We start from the raw sequence: 18,657 nt of genomic DNA on the forward strand, positions 1-18,657 counted from the left end.
TTATTTACCAATAGAAGAACTGCGTGTAGTCGAAGCTGGGCCAATTGACTAAACCAGAAATGTGAGCGTAACTCCCTCACCTGCAGGTCAGTCACACCTCAACCTCTGGATTCTTCTTATGAAATGCCTCTTGCTGCCCTCCCTACCTCACTCCTCCCAGAGGTGTTTTCTGGGCTCAGATTCTTAGTGTTAGTCTGGAGCACTGCAAGAAATGTAATGCTCAGTGTCTCCTTCACCAAGCTTCCTCCTCAACCCTGGCAAGATTGACATTTGGGTCAGGTCATTCTGTTGTGGGTGCTGTCCTTCACATTGTAAAAGGTTCAGCAGTATCTTTGGCCTCCACTCACCAGAAGCCAGCAGTCACCCACCCCTCTCCTAAGTGACAACACAGAATGTACCCGACGTTGCCAAATGTTCTCCAGGGGCATACGTGTCTCAAGCTGAGAACACTGTTCTAACTCATTCTTTATAATTCTGGTGCAAGAATCATTGGTCCATACACTTCTTGTCATGTGGTTCCTCTTCTTCATTAAATGGAAATAAGCTCACGACTTTGGTGGTTGCCCACTGTGGACAGCAATGGCCTCCACAATGGTGTGTGTACAAGATGACCCGCTGTGGCTCAGGAAGAAGACGCTAGAGTTTTCATATATTTATTTTTCATTTTTTGTAATTTACTCTTTTTTGATTTCTAATTTTATGTATGATATATTTGAATATAGTAAACTATATACTAAGTGGTAGCTATGACCTAATATTATAAAGTATATAATAGTGTAAAAATTAATGTATGTACTTTATACATGTATATTATGTATACATACTAATGTGTGTATGTAACTATATATACACTATAATTATCTATCCATTTATATATTGTGTGTAATATATAGTATATAATATAATCTGTGTATGTATATACAGATAATTCTACCATAGGACAGAGGCCAAACTCTGAACTGTGCACCCAGAGCCCCCTGCAGGTTGGTCCCACCCTCTGGGTCCACCTCCTGCTCCTACATCTTACACTCTGCGAACCGATGTGAAAGGCATCGGGAAGCAGGCTCTGAACTTCCTACCCCGCTGCTTTGCAGGTCATGCTCCGGTGCTCATTCTGTTACCTCTTACTCTTCCCTCCATCCAAGGACCTCTGAGTCCATCTCAGTGTCACCTTGTCTGTGGATCTTTCACCCTCCCTGGCACAGACATCATTTCTCCCAAAGGGCTTCCATACCCACTTGTGCAAACATTCTTCCTTCAGTTCAGCACTAATATTGTATCACTCCTGCTTCTGTAAGGAACTGTCTCTACTTTGGAACCGTGTGAGGTATTTGAAGATTGGGGCCACACTTTAGCTATCCTTGCCCTCTCAGTGCCTAACAGAGGGGCTGAAAAAAGTTGGTGATTGAAAGGAGTAAGACCTTCATTACTTGTCACAAGTATTCAGTACCTATGCATTCGTGCAGTCACAGGCTAATACACAGAGGAAGCATGAATAGAGCATGTTGTTTTCCTTTTTCTCTCTTTTCAGTCCCACGAACAGATAATAGACCAGTTGACCACTGAAACACATTGAACTGAAATTGGGATTCTTAAGGGAATGAATGACACTACCCAGGTAAATCCATGCACCACAAATCATGTTGCTCGCAAAGCTGATACTGAATCTTCGAACCAATACCACTTACAGCACTCCTGTGTTAATGCCACATTATTAGCATTTCCATGGACTGTGCCAAATATAGTCGCCCATCCACTAGTGTCTCCTGTGAAACACACGGTGATGAACATGTGTCAGTTATTCTATAAATAAAATATCAAATTACAAACCAAAAATATAAAAATTTGATCATGAAATCAACTTAAAGTTTTAAGTAATAGAAAGATAACGACAATGGTAAGGAAGAAAAAGCAGGCAAACATCTCGAGTTTTGTCTGTTTCTGCAATTACAAATATTTTAAATATATGATGATTATTTTCCATATGTGTATCCACCTTGAAAAATATCATCGATTTCTAATGCTGACATTTTAAATGTTTGATCTTAATTTTGAGATCCTCAGAAGAAAACATAATCTGTATATGTATATGTAGATACCTACTTGATACATGTAATGAATTCTGATAAAATTCATGTCCTTTGACTTTTTTAATAAGGCAAAAATGAAGTTCCTTTTAATAAAGTTTGTCTAGTCCTGATGAGAAAAATATTTTCTCAATTTGTCAGATGATATGATCTGCTTATTTGCCAGGTTTCCTTCTCTTTTTTAGCAATGAAAACATATTCTTTTTAAAAAAGAAGGCTTGATTTTTGAAATATGATTATCTTAGCATTAGCATAAGCTATTAGAGGCAATAAAACATACAATATGATGCAGGATCCTAAAGTTTATATAAATAGAAAACTAAATTTAAATAGTTGCCCACAGGTCCCTTTACTGTTCTGCTTTTTTTTTTTTTGGTTTCGCTGTGTGGCTTATGGGACCTCAGTTCCCTGACCAGGGACTGAACCAAAGTCACAGCAGTGAAAGCCTGAAATTCTAACCACTTGACCACAGGGAACTCCTTCCATAGGTACCTTTTTGCAGATCCCTGCAAATTTTAGTTTATTTTTATTTCTTATTAATATTCCCAACAGTTTTTATAATTATTCTATTGGTGTCTTTACATGAATTACTTAATTTGCATTTGGAAAACTCGCATGAGGCAGACAACATGCATGGTCTGAGATTCCCAAGCAGTTGAAGAGGAGAGAGCAAAAACGTGAGTGACTTGCCCTTGGCACCCAGAGAGCTGCTCCACTCCTGAGCACTGACTGTCCTTGCCTGTTCTAGGCTCTGGTGACACCAAAGCAAGTAAGATGCCTGTAAGAACCCTTCGCAAGGTGTTTCTGTCTAGTGAGAGAAGTACGGTGGGAAGACGAGGCCGTCTTTAGTACCATCATCCAGGCACACCAGGATGCGATAGCAGCAGAGAGAAAGGGTGCTTGTCCTAGACAGTGGTACAGCCTCAGGGCGGGAGGCATGGCCGGGAAGCCAAGCTTCTCAGGTGAGGATGGGACGCCTGAACTCTGTCCTACAGGCTGAGGAGGAGTGACGCACAGCTGGTGAAGGCAGAGTGCCGGGAGTGTGCATGAGTCCCCAGGGGCGTGAGAGCAGATTCTAGAGCCAGACACCAGGCACTCCTGGACTCTGCTGTCACCCCTGCTTGCTAGCTGGGCCGTTCCAAGGAGGGGCAGTTTGGTGTGGTATAAAACACACACGATTCTTCCAGATTCAGGACACCTGGTTCCTAGGGTCTACTCTACAACTAACTAGACATGTCGACCTCTCAGGACATCAGTTTCTCCATGGGCAAAATGCACAGGTTAGATGAGAAGACATATACAGTCCTGATACACACACCTAAAGTGGCCTGGGAGACCTTTCTGGTCTGGCCTCTCTTACCTCTTTACCCTCTTTATCCTGTTCGCTCCGCCCATCTCAGTCTGGCTTTCACTTCCCACAAACACAGCTATCTTATTTCATTCAGCCTCTGGGCCTTCCATTTGCTGTCTCCTTTGCCTGTAACTCTGTTCCTCCAGAATATTTCATGGTTTTCCTCTTCTTTCATTTCATTCGCAAATGTCATCATCTCAGCGAGGGGTTTTGTGGCTATGTCTTTAAAGTAGCCTTTCCTCCAAGTCACTTCCTCTCCCACTATCCTGATCTGCATACCTCATGGGGCTTACTACTCTCTTAAATTATTTATTTAAGTACAAGTTTGCCCACATCCTTGTTCACACGGTCTCTGTGAACCCCGCAAGGGTGAGGCGCCTGTCTCCCCTGAGCCTGTCATGTCCTGCTGACTTGGGGAGGACGCAGTGGACACGATATAGGTCTACTGAATAATTTACTTCTCTAGGAAGATCTATTCACACTTTATAGATATTCTTGCAGCTGAACCCAATTTCCAAGCCAGAAGGAAGTGGTCATCGTTTAAGCCATTTAAAACTAAAATACGGGTATCTGAGTAGGATTTAAAATAGTTTTATTTTGTTTTTTATCATACTGTGTTTCTGATTCAAGCCACCTCTAACTAGGAAGATGCAGGTAATTATCACAAATCCATTGGAGAGGAGTTGTTTAGTCGTGTCACAATAGGAGTCCCTACAGAATACCAAATCACCTCTTCCAGTTCATCACTGTTAGCATTCGATCCACACACAGTTCTGGGGAGTTCACAAGGGGGTGTGTCCGTATGGAGCTGAGCAAGTGGACTCACCACAGTTCTCCTCGTCAGCTCCGTTCCCACAGTCCTCCACGCTGTCACAGTGAAAAGCACGAGGCAAACACTGGGAGAGATTCCCACAGGGAAAATATCCTTTTGGGCACAAAGGAGTGATTGTACTGCCTTCAGTCAGTGCACAATCTGTATGAAAGAGGGGACAGGAATCTTAAGTAATGAGAAGAAATTGTTGATATGGCCAAACTCTTTTCATATTATCCTGTTTAATTTTCCCAAAGCTCTATGAGTTGAGTTTTCTGGCGTTACTCTTAGTTTACAGTTTCTCTGAGTAATGTTCTTAATTATAACACTTAAAATAATCACCGTCATACCAAACATTAACTCTACCAAGAATGGAATCAAGGCTCGTTATGAATCTGCTTCAGGAAAGCAAGAGTAAACAAAGTCAAAGCGACTGTCCTACTTGTGTATGTAATCAAAGACTTGTTCACTCCCTGGAAACAGGAAAGCAAAACCATGAGCTAACAGGATCAAACAGATGGATTTATTTACTCATTAATCCTTTATAAGAAGGATTTGAGGTGACATAATGAAAATACACATGCAGAAGGAAAGATGAAGTGTAAATGAGAGAGAAATTCAGGACCACGTTGGAATAAGGAGAGATAATACTATGTAATAACAGGTAACTCTCATTGGGCTTACTGTGTACTGGGTAGTTTGCACAGTGGGTAATCTCAGCTATAAGCTATGACCAACCTAGACAGCATATTAAAAAGCAGAGACATTACTTTACCAACAAAGGTCTGTGTAGTCAAGGCTATGGTTTTTCCAGTAGTCATGTATGGGTATAAGAATTGGACTATAAAGAAAGCTGAGCACCGAAGAATTGATGCTTTTGAACTGTGGTGCTGGAGAAGACTCTTGAGAGTCACTTAAACTGCAAGGAGATCCAACCAGTCCATCCTAAAGGAAATCAGTCCTGAATATTCATTGGAAGGACTGATGCTGAAGCTGAAACTCCAATACTTTGGCCACCTGAGGCAAAGAACTGATGCACTGGAAAAGACCCTGATGCTGGGAAAGATTGAAGGTGGGAGGAGAAGGGGACGACAGAGGATGAGATGGTTGGATGGCATCACCAACACGGTGGACATGAGTTTGAGAAGGCTCTGGGAGTTGGTGATGGACAAGGAAGCCTGGCATGCTGCAGTTCATGGGGTCGCAAAGAGTTGGACATGACTGAGCAACTGAACTGGGCTCCGAAATCACTGCAGATGGTGATTGCAGCCATGAAATTAAAAGACGCTTGCTCCTTGGAAGGAAAGTTATGACCAACCTAGACAGCATATTAAAAAGCAGAGACATCACTTTGCCAACAAAGGTCCATCTAGTCAAGGCTATGGTTTTCGCAGTAGTCATGTATGGATGTGAGAGTTGGACTATAAAGAAAGCTGAGCAAAGAAGAATTGATGCTTTTGAACTGTGGTCTTGGAGAAGACTCTTGAGAGTTTCAGAGTTAGGGAAGCAAAATGCAAAATCATACAGATTGATCTGAATCATCTCTCTGACCCCAGAGGCCCATTTTTAACCATCATGCTAGGGAGAATCAGGAATCTGAATTTCAAGGAGCATAAGTCCTCTATGAGGATGATCTAAAAGTCTTCTCCTTGTGCAGGCAACATAAAAGAAAATGAATGAGAGCTGAATAACTGCTAGATTGAATGAGAAAGTGCAGAAAGGAAACATAATTAATATTTGGAAAGTTACTATATCTGTAGATAAGATGACCAAAGAGATTCCAGAAACATAGATGTGAGAGCCATTCTCTCAAGTTTTAAAGAATATTTTCCAGAAAATAAAGATATGTGGGGGTTTTTTTTGCAAATATCTAATAAAAATTTAGGAGTCATTTTTTTTTTTTTTTAAGAGAGTAGAGGTTAGATAGAAATAGGAGAGGGGGATTAAGAGGTGCAAACTTCCAGTTGCAAAACAAATGAGTCAAAGGTATAAAATGTACAATGTAGGGGAAAAAAGTGCAAGATGAAACTTCAAATAAATTGATTTAAGGAGAGTGCATTCTCAGGCAGGGCTATAGTTCATTATGACTACTTGAAGGGAACAAGGGATGTTGACAAAGTTTTCCTAATCATGCCCATGAAGGTTGGCATCATGGCTAGGAATTTCCCTGGGTTGGGGGGTCCAGTGCTTTTTTGCTTCCCTGGTGGCTCAGACAGTAAAAAATCTGCCTACAAACCAGAAGACCAGGATTTGATCCCCGAGTCAGGAAGATCCCATGAAGAAGGGAATGGCTACCCACTCCAATATTCTTGCCTGGAGAATTCCATGGACAGAGCAGCCTGGCAGGCTACAGTCCATGGTGTTGCCAAGAGTCAGACACAACTGAGAGACTTTAACTTTCACACTTTATGGTGCCTTTTAATACAGCAGAGGACTAGACAATCTAACCTTTGGGGAGCATCATCTACTGCGTACTGCTAGTTTCCTAATTATTTCACTTAATCCTAACACATTTGTGTTGTTGGTATTACTGTCTCCATGTGAAGATGAGGAATGTGGACTTGCCAGGTGGCCCAGCATTAAAGAATCTGCCTGCCAATGCAGGGAATGTGGCTTCGATCCCTGGGTCAGGAAGATCCCATGGAGAAGTAAATGGCAACCCACTCCACTATTCTTGCCTGGGGAATCCCATGGTTAAAGGAGCCTGGTGGGTTACAGTCCATGGGATTGCAAAGAGTCAAACAGGACTTAGCGACTAAACAACAATAACAAAAATAATGAATGGCTGCTGAGCATATGAAGGACACTTCTACTCTGGTCCTTGGGAAAATGCCCTGTGAGCTCTGAGTCCTCCCAGCCCACGCTGCTTTGTGATGAAGTCTTCTCCCGCCAGAGTGTTCACTCTCCTAAAGTCAGTCATGCCTGCTGACCCTCCTTGTTTAACGAATCACGCCATTTGTAAATGGGCAGGAGTTTGATACAGACACTAAAGCTAGGTCTGAGTTATACTACATGTCAAGCTTTTAGTGATATTGATAGACAGCATGAGTAGATTATTGGATATTCTGAGCTTTAGTCCTGACGACCCTGACGACCCTGCAAACACATAAAGGACCAGCATCCGGTCTTTCATGGGGACACTGAGATGTGGCTATGCTCACTCTCCTATGGAACCCGCTGCATCCACGAGGCCTTCCCTCAGTGGGGAGCGTGGCCCTTGGATTCTTTTCTCCCCACTGGGTTTTTGTTTTTACAAAAGCAGAACATATTTTCTCTGCCTTTTCTGTAGTGATCGATGAATGATTTACTGTGAGCAACTGGGCATAAGACCAGTCAGGTCTGACTATTTTAGGAAAACTCTCTGCTGTGAGGCTCTGGAGGTTGGCTTGTTAAGCCTATTCATACACGGAAAGGATTTCATAGATTAAAAAATCAATGAAAGGTCATAGATTTTTAAATCTCTTAACTGCTTTCTTACAAAGATTTCTACAGAGGGCAGGTTTATAAAAACTAGTCCTCCTGTGCTTGGAACATGCATAAAAGTGAAAGTGTTAGTCACTTCAGTCATGTCTGACTTTGGGACCCCATGAACTGTAGCCTGTCAAGTTCCTCTGTCCATGGAAATCTCCAGGCAAGAATCCTAGAATGGGTTGCCATGTCCTCCTCCAGGGGTTCTTCCCAACCCAGAGATCGAACCTGGGTCTCCTACCATGGCAGGCGGTTTCTTTACCACTGTGCCACCTGGGAAGCCCTGGAATATGAATGAGTAAGAGTCAATATTTCTTAGTGAAGCAGCTTTAAGATTAAGATAGTAACTCACAGTTAGAAATAAATTTTGCATCACATCAAAATTTGGCATACAAATACACACGCATATACACACACACAGAAAACAAAATTTCTTCAAATATTACTTACCTTTTACTATGGTGGATGAACTCTGATCATTACCATTCTATCTCATTCACTTAAAAAGGCATCACAAGTCACTAAGTTGATCTCATGAGGCACCAATGGGATGTGAATCACTATTTTAAAATATTCATTAGTAATGAAGTACTCTGGAGACCATCAGATCCAGATTACAACTCTCTCTGCCACTCCCTAGCTATGTGACTTTGAACAAGCTGTAAACTCTAGTTTTCTCATATTTAAAACTGGGTTAATGATAATATCCCAGGAAGCAGACCAGCTAGTGCTTATGAAGTGCTGGAGAATGCCTGGCCCATGGAAGACCCTTGGTTAATGTTCAGTTCAGGTCAGTTCAGTCACTCAGTCATGTCCGACTCTTTGCAACCCCATGAATCGCAGCACGCCAGGCCTCCCTGTCCATCACCAACTCCCGGAGTTCACCCAGACTCACGTCCATCGAGTCAGTGATGCCATCCAGCCATCTCATCCTCTGTCGTCCCCTTCTCCTCCTGCCCCCAATCCCTCCCAGCATCAGAGTCTTTTCCAATGAGTCAACTCTTCGCATGAGGTGGCCAAAGTACTGGAGTTTCAGCTGCAGCATCATTCCTTCCAAAAAACACCCAGGACTGATCTCCTTTAGAATGGACTGATTGGATCTCCTTGTAGTCCAAGGGACTCTCAAGAGTCTTCTCCAACACCACAGTTTGCTGGCAATTGCAATGCAAGGTGAAAAGCATAAAACTTTGATGGAACCTTGCTGGGCCTTACCATTGCATGATCTTTTTATACAACTTCTATGAGAGAAATAACAGGACTATAATAAAGCTTCTCCTACTGCTTCATGTTATTATTTTAAAAGTCATGTGACATACATGGTTTCTGTTTTAAGTAACCTCAACCTCTTGAAAGCTGAAGGGGGATTGTAAATGATTAGGCAACAGAAATATCCTTGCAATTTTCTAATAATATCTTTTTATTGATCTAGAAGAGGTGATTAAGGACTCGGTTTTAAAGACAGTTTTGAAATAGACAGCTGAGGCTGTGTAGGATATTCTGAAGGCAGAACACTGTCTTCTCTCATGGGGTTTATTATGAAGATAACCTTGAGTTCCCCGAGGGCTGGCCCCATTAAATGTCAATCCTACAGATGCAGACTCATTCCGAGTGAGACAAACAATCCAGGGTCAAAGACAGGAAAGATCAAGGTTGTTTCCTTTTCCTTGGGGAAAAAAATAGGCTACATTCACCAAGTATGGGTGAAGGAAGGGGAGGGGAAAGACTGACCATGTAAAAACAGAACCTTACCAACTGTACTTCTAAAAATTCCCATTTTTCACCCCAGAATGGAATCTTCCTGAAAACAGCATAACAATAAAAATTGTATGTGGAAGAGAAATAAAATCTATTCCCTACCTACCCCCTTGCCCTCTGTATCATGAATCTTTATTATCTAACCTAGTGCCTGGTACTTAGTTGGTGCTCATTAATTTTTTAAATGAATTAATGGGTCATTTAGGAATAAAAGAAGGGTTGAAGGAGGAACCCCTTTAAAATGTGAAATTTCCAAAGTTGCAGGCTAATGTTTTGATTCTGATGACAAAATATTGTTTAGTCTTCAAAGTGCTTATCATTTATCATTCTGTCATTATACAATTTAGAAGATGATTAAGAGTCCTTGCTATAGTTGGCATGTACTGAAAAAGAGCCAATACCGGTCTGTAGACAGCATATCATGCTGTCTATTCTTCCTGCCATCTGTGCAAGTGGAGATAGTTTTTATTGAAACTCGGGGATTATAAAAATGGAGGATGCCTACATAAAAGTTGTGTCAATAGCTTTTAAATGGGACCCCTGCCAAACGTGCAGCTGAGGGGAGAATCTCTCTGTAATAGTCTTCCTCTCTTCTCTTCTGGTCAATATTCTAGACATGTCTGTGCAAAGGGATTCTGAAATGACTCCTTGATAGCTTTTTGAAGCCAACTGGACTGCTGCCTAAGGACATACTTTACTGCTTGCTCACCCCTTCCTTGAGGGGGAAAAACAGATGAGAATGATCTTTGAGGTACTCAGTTTGACTTGATGGGGATGAGCGAGTCCCTCTCTGCTTTCTTGGATTCTCTGCCAACGCTCGTCCTGCATGCTGTGGAAGGAAGTCCTTATCCTCTCAGCCTGGTGTTCTGGCTGAGGCTCTTTCCACGTCTCCACCAGGGACGGGGGACGCCACCCCCAGGAAGCCCAGGGGATCTTGGCCCATGAGGCCATTTCTCTATTCCTAGTGGAATTCAGATGGAGATGAGGCCTCTGCTGTTGACTCTAAAGAGACAGTTACTGCATCACGGGAAGGAGCATTCATTTAACATCTAGAAAACGTCAGCTGAGTGCCTACAATGTGCTCTGTCCACAAGGCAGACACAACACTGCCCATCCCCACCTGGAGCTCAGGTGGCAGGATCTCCAAGGGGAGCAGCAATGCCACTCAGGGAAGCAAAGGTGAATCCAGCCCAGTACCTGAGATCACCTTCGGGAGCCCCCCCGACCTCTGTGAAGAGTCTGAGCTCCACTAACACCCCACCTTTTCAGGGCACAGGATTTATTATTTGTTTGAAGGAAACTAGTAAAATCTTCTCTTAAAAAAAAAAAAAAAAAAAGCCGTGATGTTAAGGTGAAAGTCACTCAGTCATGTCCAACTCTGTGATCCCAAGGACTGTACGAACCATGGAATGCCTCAGGCCAGAACACTGGAGTGGGTAGCCTTTCCCTTCACCAGCGGATCTTCCAGACCCAGGGATTGAACCCAGATTTCCCGCATTGCGGGCAGATTCTTTACCCGCTGAGCCACAAGGGAAGTCTATGTTAAGGTGAGTGGAGAGAAACTGGCCTCCTGGCGGTTGTTTTCTAAACTTAGAAATCTTATCCTTTTACTCCACTGTTGGGTCCTCCCAGCCCTGACAATATTGTGAGGCCCTATCAGTGAATATGGGCTTCCCAGGTGGTACTAGTGGTAAAGAACCTGCCTGCCAATACGGCAGACATAAGAGACATAAGATATGCGGGTTCACTCCCTGGGTCAGGAAGATCCCCTGGAGGACAGCATAGCAACCCACTCCAGTATTCTTGCCTGGAGAATCCTATGGACAGAGAACCCTGGTGAGCTACAGTCCATGGGGTCACAAAGTTGGACACGACTGAAGGAAAATTTGGCACGCACACATCAGTGAGTGTGCAGAATTCAGATCCAATTTTATGCACACACTGACTCCACCTTCTTCCCATTTCAAAGACTCTGGCCTTAACTGAGTTTCTCTAAGTCCCCAGTTTCTGTTCTTTTCTCCTGAGACAAACTGACCACCTCCAACTGGTGAATGTTCTTCATGATCCTACTCACAGATTTTCTGCAGAAACTATCACCCCAGCTCCCTCCTCAGGTTATTGTCTGAAGTTTGGACAAATTTGGGGAAATGATGTCTGCTAAGTCACTTCAGTCGTGTCTGACTCTGTGCGACCCCATAGACAGCAGCCCACCAGGTTCCCCCATCCCTGGGATTCTCCAGGAAAGAACACTGGTTGCCATTTCCTTCTCCAAAAACAATGTCTAACTATATGGAATAGAGTATTGGTTCAATATGTGTTGATCTAAATTGGGGAAAAAAAAAAAAAAGAATTCTAAATTGCCAACATTATCCTTACAAGGGATGGATCTCCACCCCATGTCCCCCTGGGCTGGGTGCTTTTATGTGGGTGGCGCAATGAACACCATGGCTCTTGATGGGCTCTAAGGTATATAAAGGCACAAGAAAGACTTCTTTTCAACAGATCTCTTCTACTGATCAGTTCACTGCTTAAACTTCATTTTGAGGGATGCATCCTTTTAGGTTCGTATCTGGTCTTTTACTATTTAAATCCACATCTTGTTCTGTAAGAGACTGACTTCTTCCTAAAACCTGTCCGTGTAAAATGAACTTAAGAGAGGTTCGTATCTGGTCTTTTACTATTTAAATCCACATCTTGTTCTGTAAGAGACTGACTTCTTCCTAAAACCTGTCCGTGTAAAATGAACTTAAGAGAATGAACACTGTGATGGGTGAATGGAAGAAGAATGTGGAAAGGGTTATTATGAAGGAGATGGGGTGAAATTTGATGGAAACTTGGCATGGGAGATGTGGAGAGGAGAAAAGATGATACCTTTTTCATTTCACCTCTCTTCTAACCCTCTCTGATTTGTTGGCTGCTCTGTCTTGAGGGACTTTCACGGGCTATTCTTCTTGGTGGTAACTGTCTCAAATTGTGTCACTCCAACTTACATACTGACCTGTGTCCTAGACTGCTGCGTACGACCGGGCAGGATGAACCTTGCACAAGTGCGGGGCTCCATTCACACAGCTGCTACTGCTGAGCTGTGTAGGAGCCACAAGGTCCAAGCCTGAGGCCCTGGATGATGCGCCCTTTATGATGCACAAAGGTTGATGGGCTCCCTTTCTGCCCTCAGACAAAGCTCCCATCTGTGTCTTATATTCCACTTCATCTCCTCTTCTCAGCATCTCTTGGCATTATCTCTTTTCTCTCCTGTATTTTCAATATCCCTGTCTCTCCACTGGCTTTTCCATTAACACTAATCTTACTCAATCACCTCTTAACCTTCAAAACAAACAAATCAACCAACCAACTAACTAACTGAGCAAGCAAGCAACCAACCAATCAACTAAACAACTCCCAGTCCTACTGGAGCTGAGACACTCCTCCCTTCAAAGTTAAATTTCCCAGAAAAATCATATTAGCCAATGTTTCCAGTTCCTTACCACCCTTTCTTTTCTCAGTTCACAGCATCAGTCTTGGCTGTGCTGCTCCACTGAAATTTTTCCCACTGGAATCACTAATGTCCTCTTTATTTCTAAACACCATAGATATTTTATAGTCTTCATTTTGCTTAATTCTTGCCAGCATTTGACCCAGCCAGCCACAGTCATCAGGTTGAAGCCTTTCTTCCTTGGCTTTGTGATGTCTCACTGTCCTGGCTTACTTCCTTCTTCTCCACACTCTCTCATGGTCCTCCTCTAGTTCCATCCCATCTCCTTAATGTGTTGGCTCCTTTTTCTTCATCAATATCCTGAATGTCACCAATATGCATTAGGTCAGAATCAAGTCAGTTAAAGAATTTAGAGGGACCTGTGAAGAGTTACTAATATTTTAGTTTGTCAAACAAGAACATTAAAAAAAACCCTAAATTATGATTATTAGAATGGTTATTATAAGAAAAACAGTATTTTATTGTTAAAAATCTGAGAGAATATATGCACAGAAGAAAAGACAGTCCCTTGAAAGGAATACATTTAGCTTTACAAAAGACTAACTTATTTTTGCTCATGGATGGGTGAAACTTTCATTCCTGACAGCAGTGGCCTGGAACACAGTGTTTGGAACTATGTGTGAGAAAACTGAATCTGGCAATGCAAGCAGAATTCTTTGCTGAGGTTAGCCCCTCGGTTCTATAACTCACAAGTGTTTTCTGCCACTGTGTCACTTGTCTTTAACTTTGCTTACAACAGAGGCTCTAGAGAGGAAATGATCAGATCCTGACTTTAAAATAACTATGCAAGCTAAAAATAGAAGGCAACTTACTTGATTTATTAAGGATATTTATAAAAATCCATAGCATATAATATACCTAATGGGAAATTTTGGGAGATGTTCACTTGGAGGTTGAGAACAGGGCAGTGATATCCACTATTACTGCATCTTCTCAAGACTACACTGGGGACTTTCCTGGTGGTCCAGTGGCTAACTCTCCGAGCTCCCAATGTAGGGGGCCCAGGTTCAATCCCTGGTCCAGGAACTCAATCCCACATGCTAAGAGTTCTCATACTACAGCTAAAAGTCCCTCAAGTCACAACTAAGACCTGGTATAGCCAAATAAATAAACACTTTGTGTGTGTGTGTGTGGGGGGGGGTGGGGGTGGTCTGCACTGGAGGACTTAGCAAATGTAGTAAAGCAAGGTGAGCAAATCAATGATATACATGCTGGAAAAAATAAAATTGTCACTATTCACAAATGATATCAGTGTGAACATTAACAAATTCAAACTAATAATTAGCATTATAGAGTTTATGAAGGGTTTCTGTTGAGTCAATTTAATATCTCTATATCAATTACAAACAATTGAAAAATGAAGTATTTTTAAAAATGCCTTTTACAATAGCATCAACAGTGTTTACTATAGCATCAAATCTAAGAAAAATTTGCAAGACATTTGTGCAAAGTATGTAAAGTTATTGATAGCTATTAAGGACCTAAATAAATGGAGTTAATTCTTCTCTCAAATTGATATATAGGTTCAAAGCAATTTCAGTAAGAATCCAGGAGTGTGGATGGGTATGTATATGTGTGTAGAAATGGATAAGCTGTTTCTCCAACACATATGGGGACAAAAAAGGACAGGAAAAGCCAGCTGTGTCTTGAAGAAGGAAGACGAGTTGAGAGAACTGGTTACCTGTATATCAGGACTTAGGATTAATGATACAATAATTCTGAGAGTTTAATAATTGCACGAATGTCCGACCAAGGCTCAGAGGTTGTCTGGGACGCAGAAGGTCTAAGACTGCAGAGGATGAGGGCTGTAACTGGAACACAGGTTGGCTCACCCCTAAATCTAGCATCCACGCCACTCCTGTCCTAATCCCTTCCACTGGTGTAGCACTTCGTGATTCCAAATCTCTGTTGTGTATGCCCTCCGTGTCCAGTCTCTGATTAAAGCAACACCAGAAGAATTAAAAACTACCTTCTTTTCTGAGCTTTGGGTTAAGATGATCTATTGTGAGCAAATCCCAACTACGCTCCCCACCACACTCACTTTTCCGAAGACACAAGGGCCGACTGACAACTCTGCTTTTTCACTGAAAAATTTAGTTTATTGAAGAGAGAATCTCCACAGAAGGTGACCAGAGAAAAGGCTGCTGCTGTGAGAGGAGCTAAGCTCTGTAAGAGCAGTTAGATCCGGCTTCCAAGCTGGCTTGAGGAAGTGGCTGGACACAGCCGGTCAGCAGAAGCTGGGACCTGCATGAAGCCACCTGCTGGGGTACAGCCCCTAACAATGCGTGGGGGATAAGTTACCTCTGCTGACCACCCAAGGCTGTGATTTTAATACTGGCCAGGAAGGAAATCAGCGGTGGTATCTCTGCAAACTGGGCATGAGATTTGGAACTTGATCACCCACAAGGCAAAGTCCCTGAGATTCTCATATAAACCACGGCTCAGAACTGAACACTCCAATGAACTATGTTGATGCAATTCTGAGATCGCTCATAGGGAGAAATGAGCAGGAGGAAAATCCCTCCAACGTCATGAAAATGTCCAGGCCTTCAAAAAAGAGAAAATTCATGCCTAGGGAATTGGGAGATAAAATATCTTCCCCTTATCAAGCACATATTCTATTCACACAGAACTTGCCTGAGGCGGGGAAAAAATTAAAGTGATATGCCACTGATGAGAACATTTATTGCAAACTTATTTTTTTCTATGCTACTGAAGATCTAGAATTATAGGGATGAGGGATGGATGCATGTGAATGAAGCATTTAAAAATGCTTCTGCTAATTCCACTATGAATTCTTTTTTTTCCCCACTATGATTTCATGTGTAAATTTTCCACTATTTTTTCTGATTTATTTTCCACTATTATTTCTTATGATTTCTTATTTATCATCATATAACTGTGTACACAAAAACTATCCTTAATTAATTGAATTTTATTCACAATGTCTTAGGATGAAATGTGCCATTTTTCAATATCAGCTTACTGGAAAGCAACATCCCAATTTTTGTCTTTAAAATTCAGGTGACAGCCAATTTTGTCACTTCAAGTGAGAATCCTTAAAACTCTTTTATTACACTGGGTCATATTCATTCACGGTAAGATGAACAAATGAATAACATCTGTTGGGAGATGTATTTTAGGTAGTGCCTTTAGAGATATCTCCAATGACCTTCCCTTCTGGGTTTCTGCTATTTTTCCTCTTCCCTCACAGTGGGCTCCATTCAGCCCTGAAGCAGGTGAATTTTCATTAGCAGTGCTGCTTCAGCCTCTCAGTATGACTGGCCCACAGTATAACTGATTTTCACAGCTATTGGCAGCATGGATGTAATTGTGTGAAACTAAGATTTAGTTCATAAACCTTTTCTCAAGACACAGTCTCAGCCCTTTTCTCAAGGGCTGAACTGACAGGATTTAGAAAGGACAGGGTTGAGATTTGAATTGGTCCATTAGGGGGCAGTCAAATACTGTTCTCCTCAAAGCTCTAGCTCTGCTTTTGATGACTGCGTTTTTTCAAGGTTACAAAGTATTTAAATAAGTAGCAACTGGTAGTTATCAAGTAGCATTCTCAGTACTTCATGCTTTCAATTTCCCAGCCCATGTTTTTAGTTTGTAATATTGCTCATAATTAGCCCATAAAATTTTTATGGGGAAGGAGTTTGAAGCTGGTTAACAATACAAGTAAATGAACTGATGATAAAATACATGAAGAAAGTGATGATCAGATCTGTTATCTTGACTGATTAACTAATGTTGGTAGCTTAAGATAGCCATATCATTCATTCTTTTTTAAATATAAATTTAAAAAGCAATTTTTACTCCTATAATTCTAAATGACTTTCCTTTGTTTATTATAAACAACTTTGTTGCTTTAACTGTGTAATTTTAACTGCTTTAACTAACAATTATAATTTTATCATGGAAAAGAAAAAGATTTTGCTGATATATATACCAAATTATTTTTATAAGCAGGAGTAAGATATCAAAGCATTAACATATCTAACTTTGAAAGTAAATGATTTTAAATATAAAGGGTTTAAAAGTAATATAAAATTAGAAAATATAAATTTCCAGAGAATTATAATTAATAAATATTTATTAGATTGGTACTATGGATTTTAAATATGGCATTTACTTAGAAATAAAAAAAATCATCTGCTTAAATTTTTCCTTCTTTTTTAAAGAACAGCATTACATTGTGGTAAATCTTAAAAACATTACTTTGGTAATAGATAAAGATTTTGCTTTTCCAAAGCAAATCAATTTAGATGCATTACTATAAGCAAGTATTTTAGTAAAATTGGTTAACCATAGTTACATATCTGTACATTAAAGAATTTTTAAGGGCATAGATAACCTTTATGACATGTGTTGAATACAAGAACCTATTTTAAACTGTCTATTCTTAAAGATTATAAAAAGTTGAAATTACAGATGTGCATAGAGCATTAACTTCTGAAGGAAGAAGACCTTAAATCAAGTAGACTCCTTTCTACAACTGTATTTCATGCAAAATGAGTTCATATAATGTTTCTCCTTAGATAACACTTAAGTTTTCATGTAAGAAAGATTAAAATATGACAAAACTCATGCTACATGTATTAAAATATTTTAAAATAATTTGAAAAAAGTTTTAGTATTCCAAATTCAAGCTAAAATTTGAATATTAAAAATATTTTATCTGTAGATATTCTTAAATAACTGCTCGTAAATACTGCAGTTTATTTCAATATTTAAAATATGCAGTTGAATTCATTTAATAAAATAAAAAAATTTTAAACCTAAAACAAATTTCTCAGAAAAGAAATACAATTTCAAATTTTAACTTCATTCTCAGAGGTTTATTAAAAGTTTCTAAGAAAGCCTATGAATCTAAAAACATCCTTAATAAGACTAATAATAAACCCACATGCCTTGGGTATGATGAATAGATTATTTACTTAGAGGTGCACAAGCTCACAGCAAAACAAGTCTATATTTTTCTTTAAAACCAGGTAAAGATTAAATTTCATTTTTTTTTCTCAGCTATACAATAAAAATGCCACCAACTTGAAAGTGAGCAGTCTGGCTAAAATGAAAATGTTTAAAAATTAAAAACAGAAAGAATTATCTTATGGTAGCTTTGGTTCATTTAAATTATTGTCTTTTATCTAAATTTGCTCTTAGGGAGAAATATTGATTTTAGATTTGTCTTTGGTTTTGCAGTTTCCAGTTTAATTATGTTAATAATGAAATATACCAATATATTATTAAATATAGCAATATTTAATTATGTTAATAATGAAATATAGCAATAATGAAATATAACAACTATATAAAATTTATGAACAGATTTCAACAGGTTGAAATTTCATAAGGCAAAATTTTAACTTATTAACGTGTCGTACATTTTTTCAAATACTAAAAAAATTTCTCCATTATCATTGATTTCTTCATCATCGTTTTTTTAAGCTATCTTGTCTACAATTTTAACCACATTTAAAAGGCAAGTTTCCACGAAAAATCTGTTGCATCTAGAAACTGCTAGGATGAGACTACAAGCAACTAGTGACAATGACAATGCAAACTGGAGGTCTGCTCATCAAACATTGCAATGAGTGTATTATAAATATGATAGAACTAAGTAGAAATATTCTGTTCTTTTGGAATTGCACTCATTTAAGTGAGAAAGCAGCAGCCTTACCTTTGACAT

The 18,657-nt window shown here is 40.2% G+C and overlaps 1 protein-coding gene across 1 annotated transcript in view; it reads right to left on the reverse strand.

Moving 5' to 3' along the window:
* RXFP2 (relaxin family peptide receptor 2) overlaps positions 1-18,657 on the reverse strand; it is a gene marked incomplete at its 5' end in the record, with an annotated part of 98,025 nt that overhangs the window by 43,164 nt on the left and 36,204 nt on the right. Inside the window, 2 exons of the mRNA XM_070800604.1 lie at positions 1,689-1,766; positions 4,265-4,411. Coding sequence (XP_070656705.1) covers positions 1,689-1,766; positions 4,265-4,411 — 225 coding nt within the window. The remainder of the gene's footprint in view (positions 1-1,688; positions 1,767-4,264; positions 4,412-18,657) is intronic.

This window comes from Bos indicus, chromosome 12 (assembly GCF_029378745.1).
Source record: "Bos indicus isolate NIAB-ARS_2022 breed Sahiwal x Tharparkar chromosome 12, NIAB-ARS_B.indTharparkar_mat_pri_1.0, whole genome shotgun sequence".
In the NCBI taxonomy this organism is placed as follows: Eukaryota; Metazoa; Chordata; class Mammalia; order Artiodactyla; family Bovidae; genus Bos; species Bos indicus.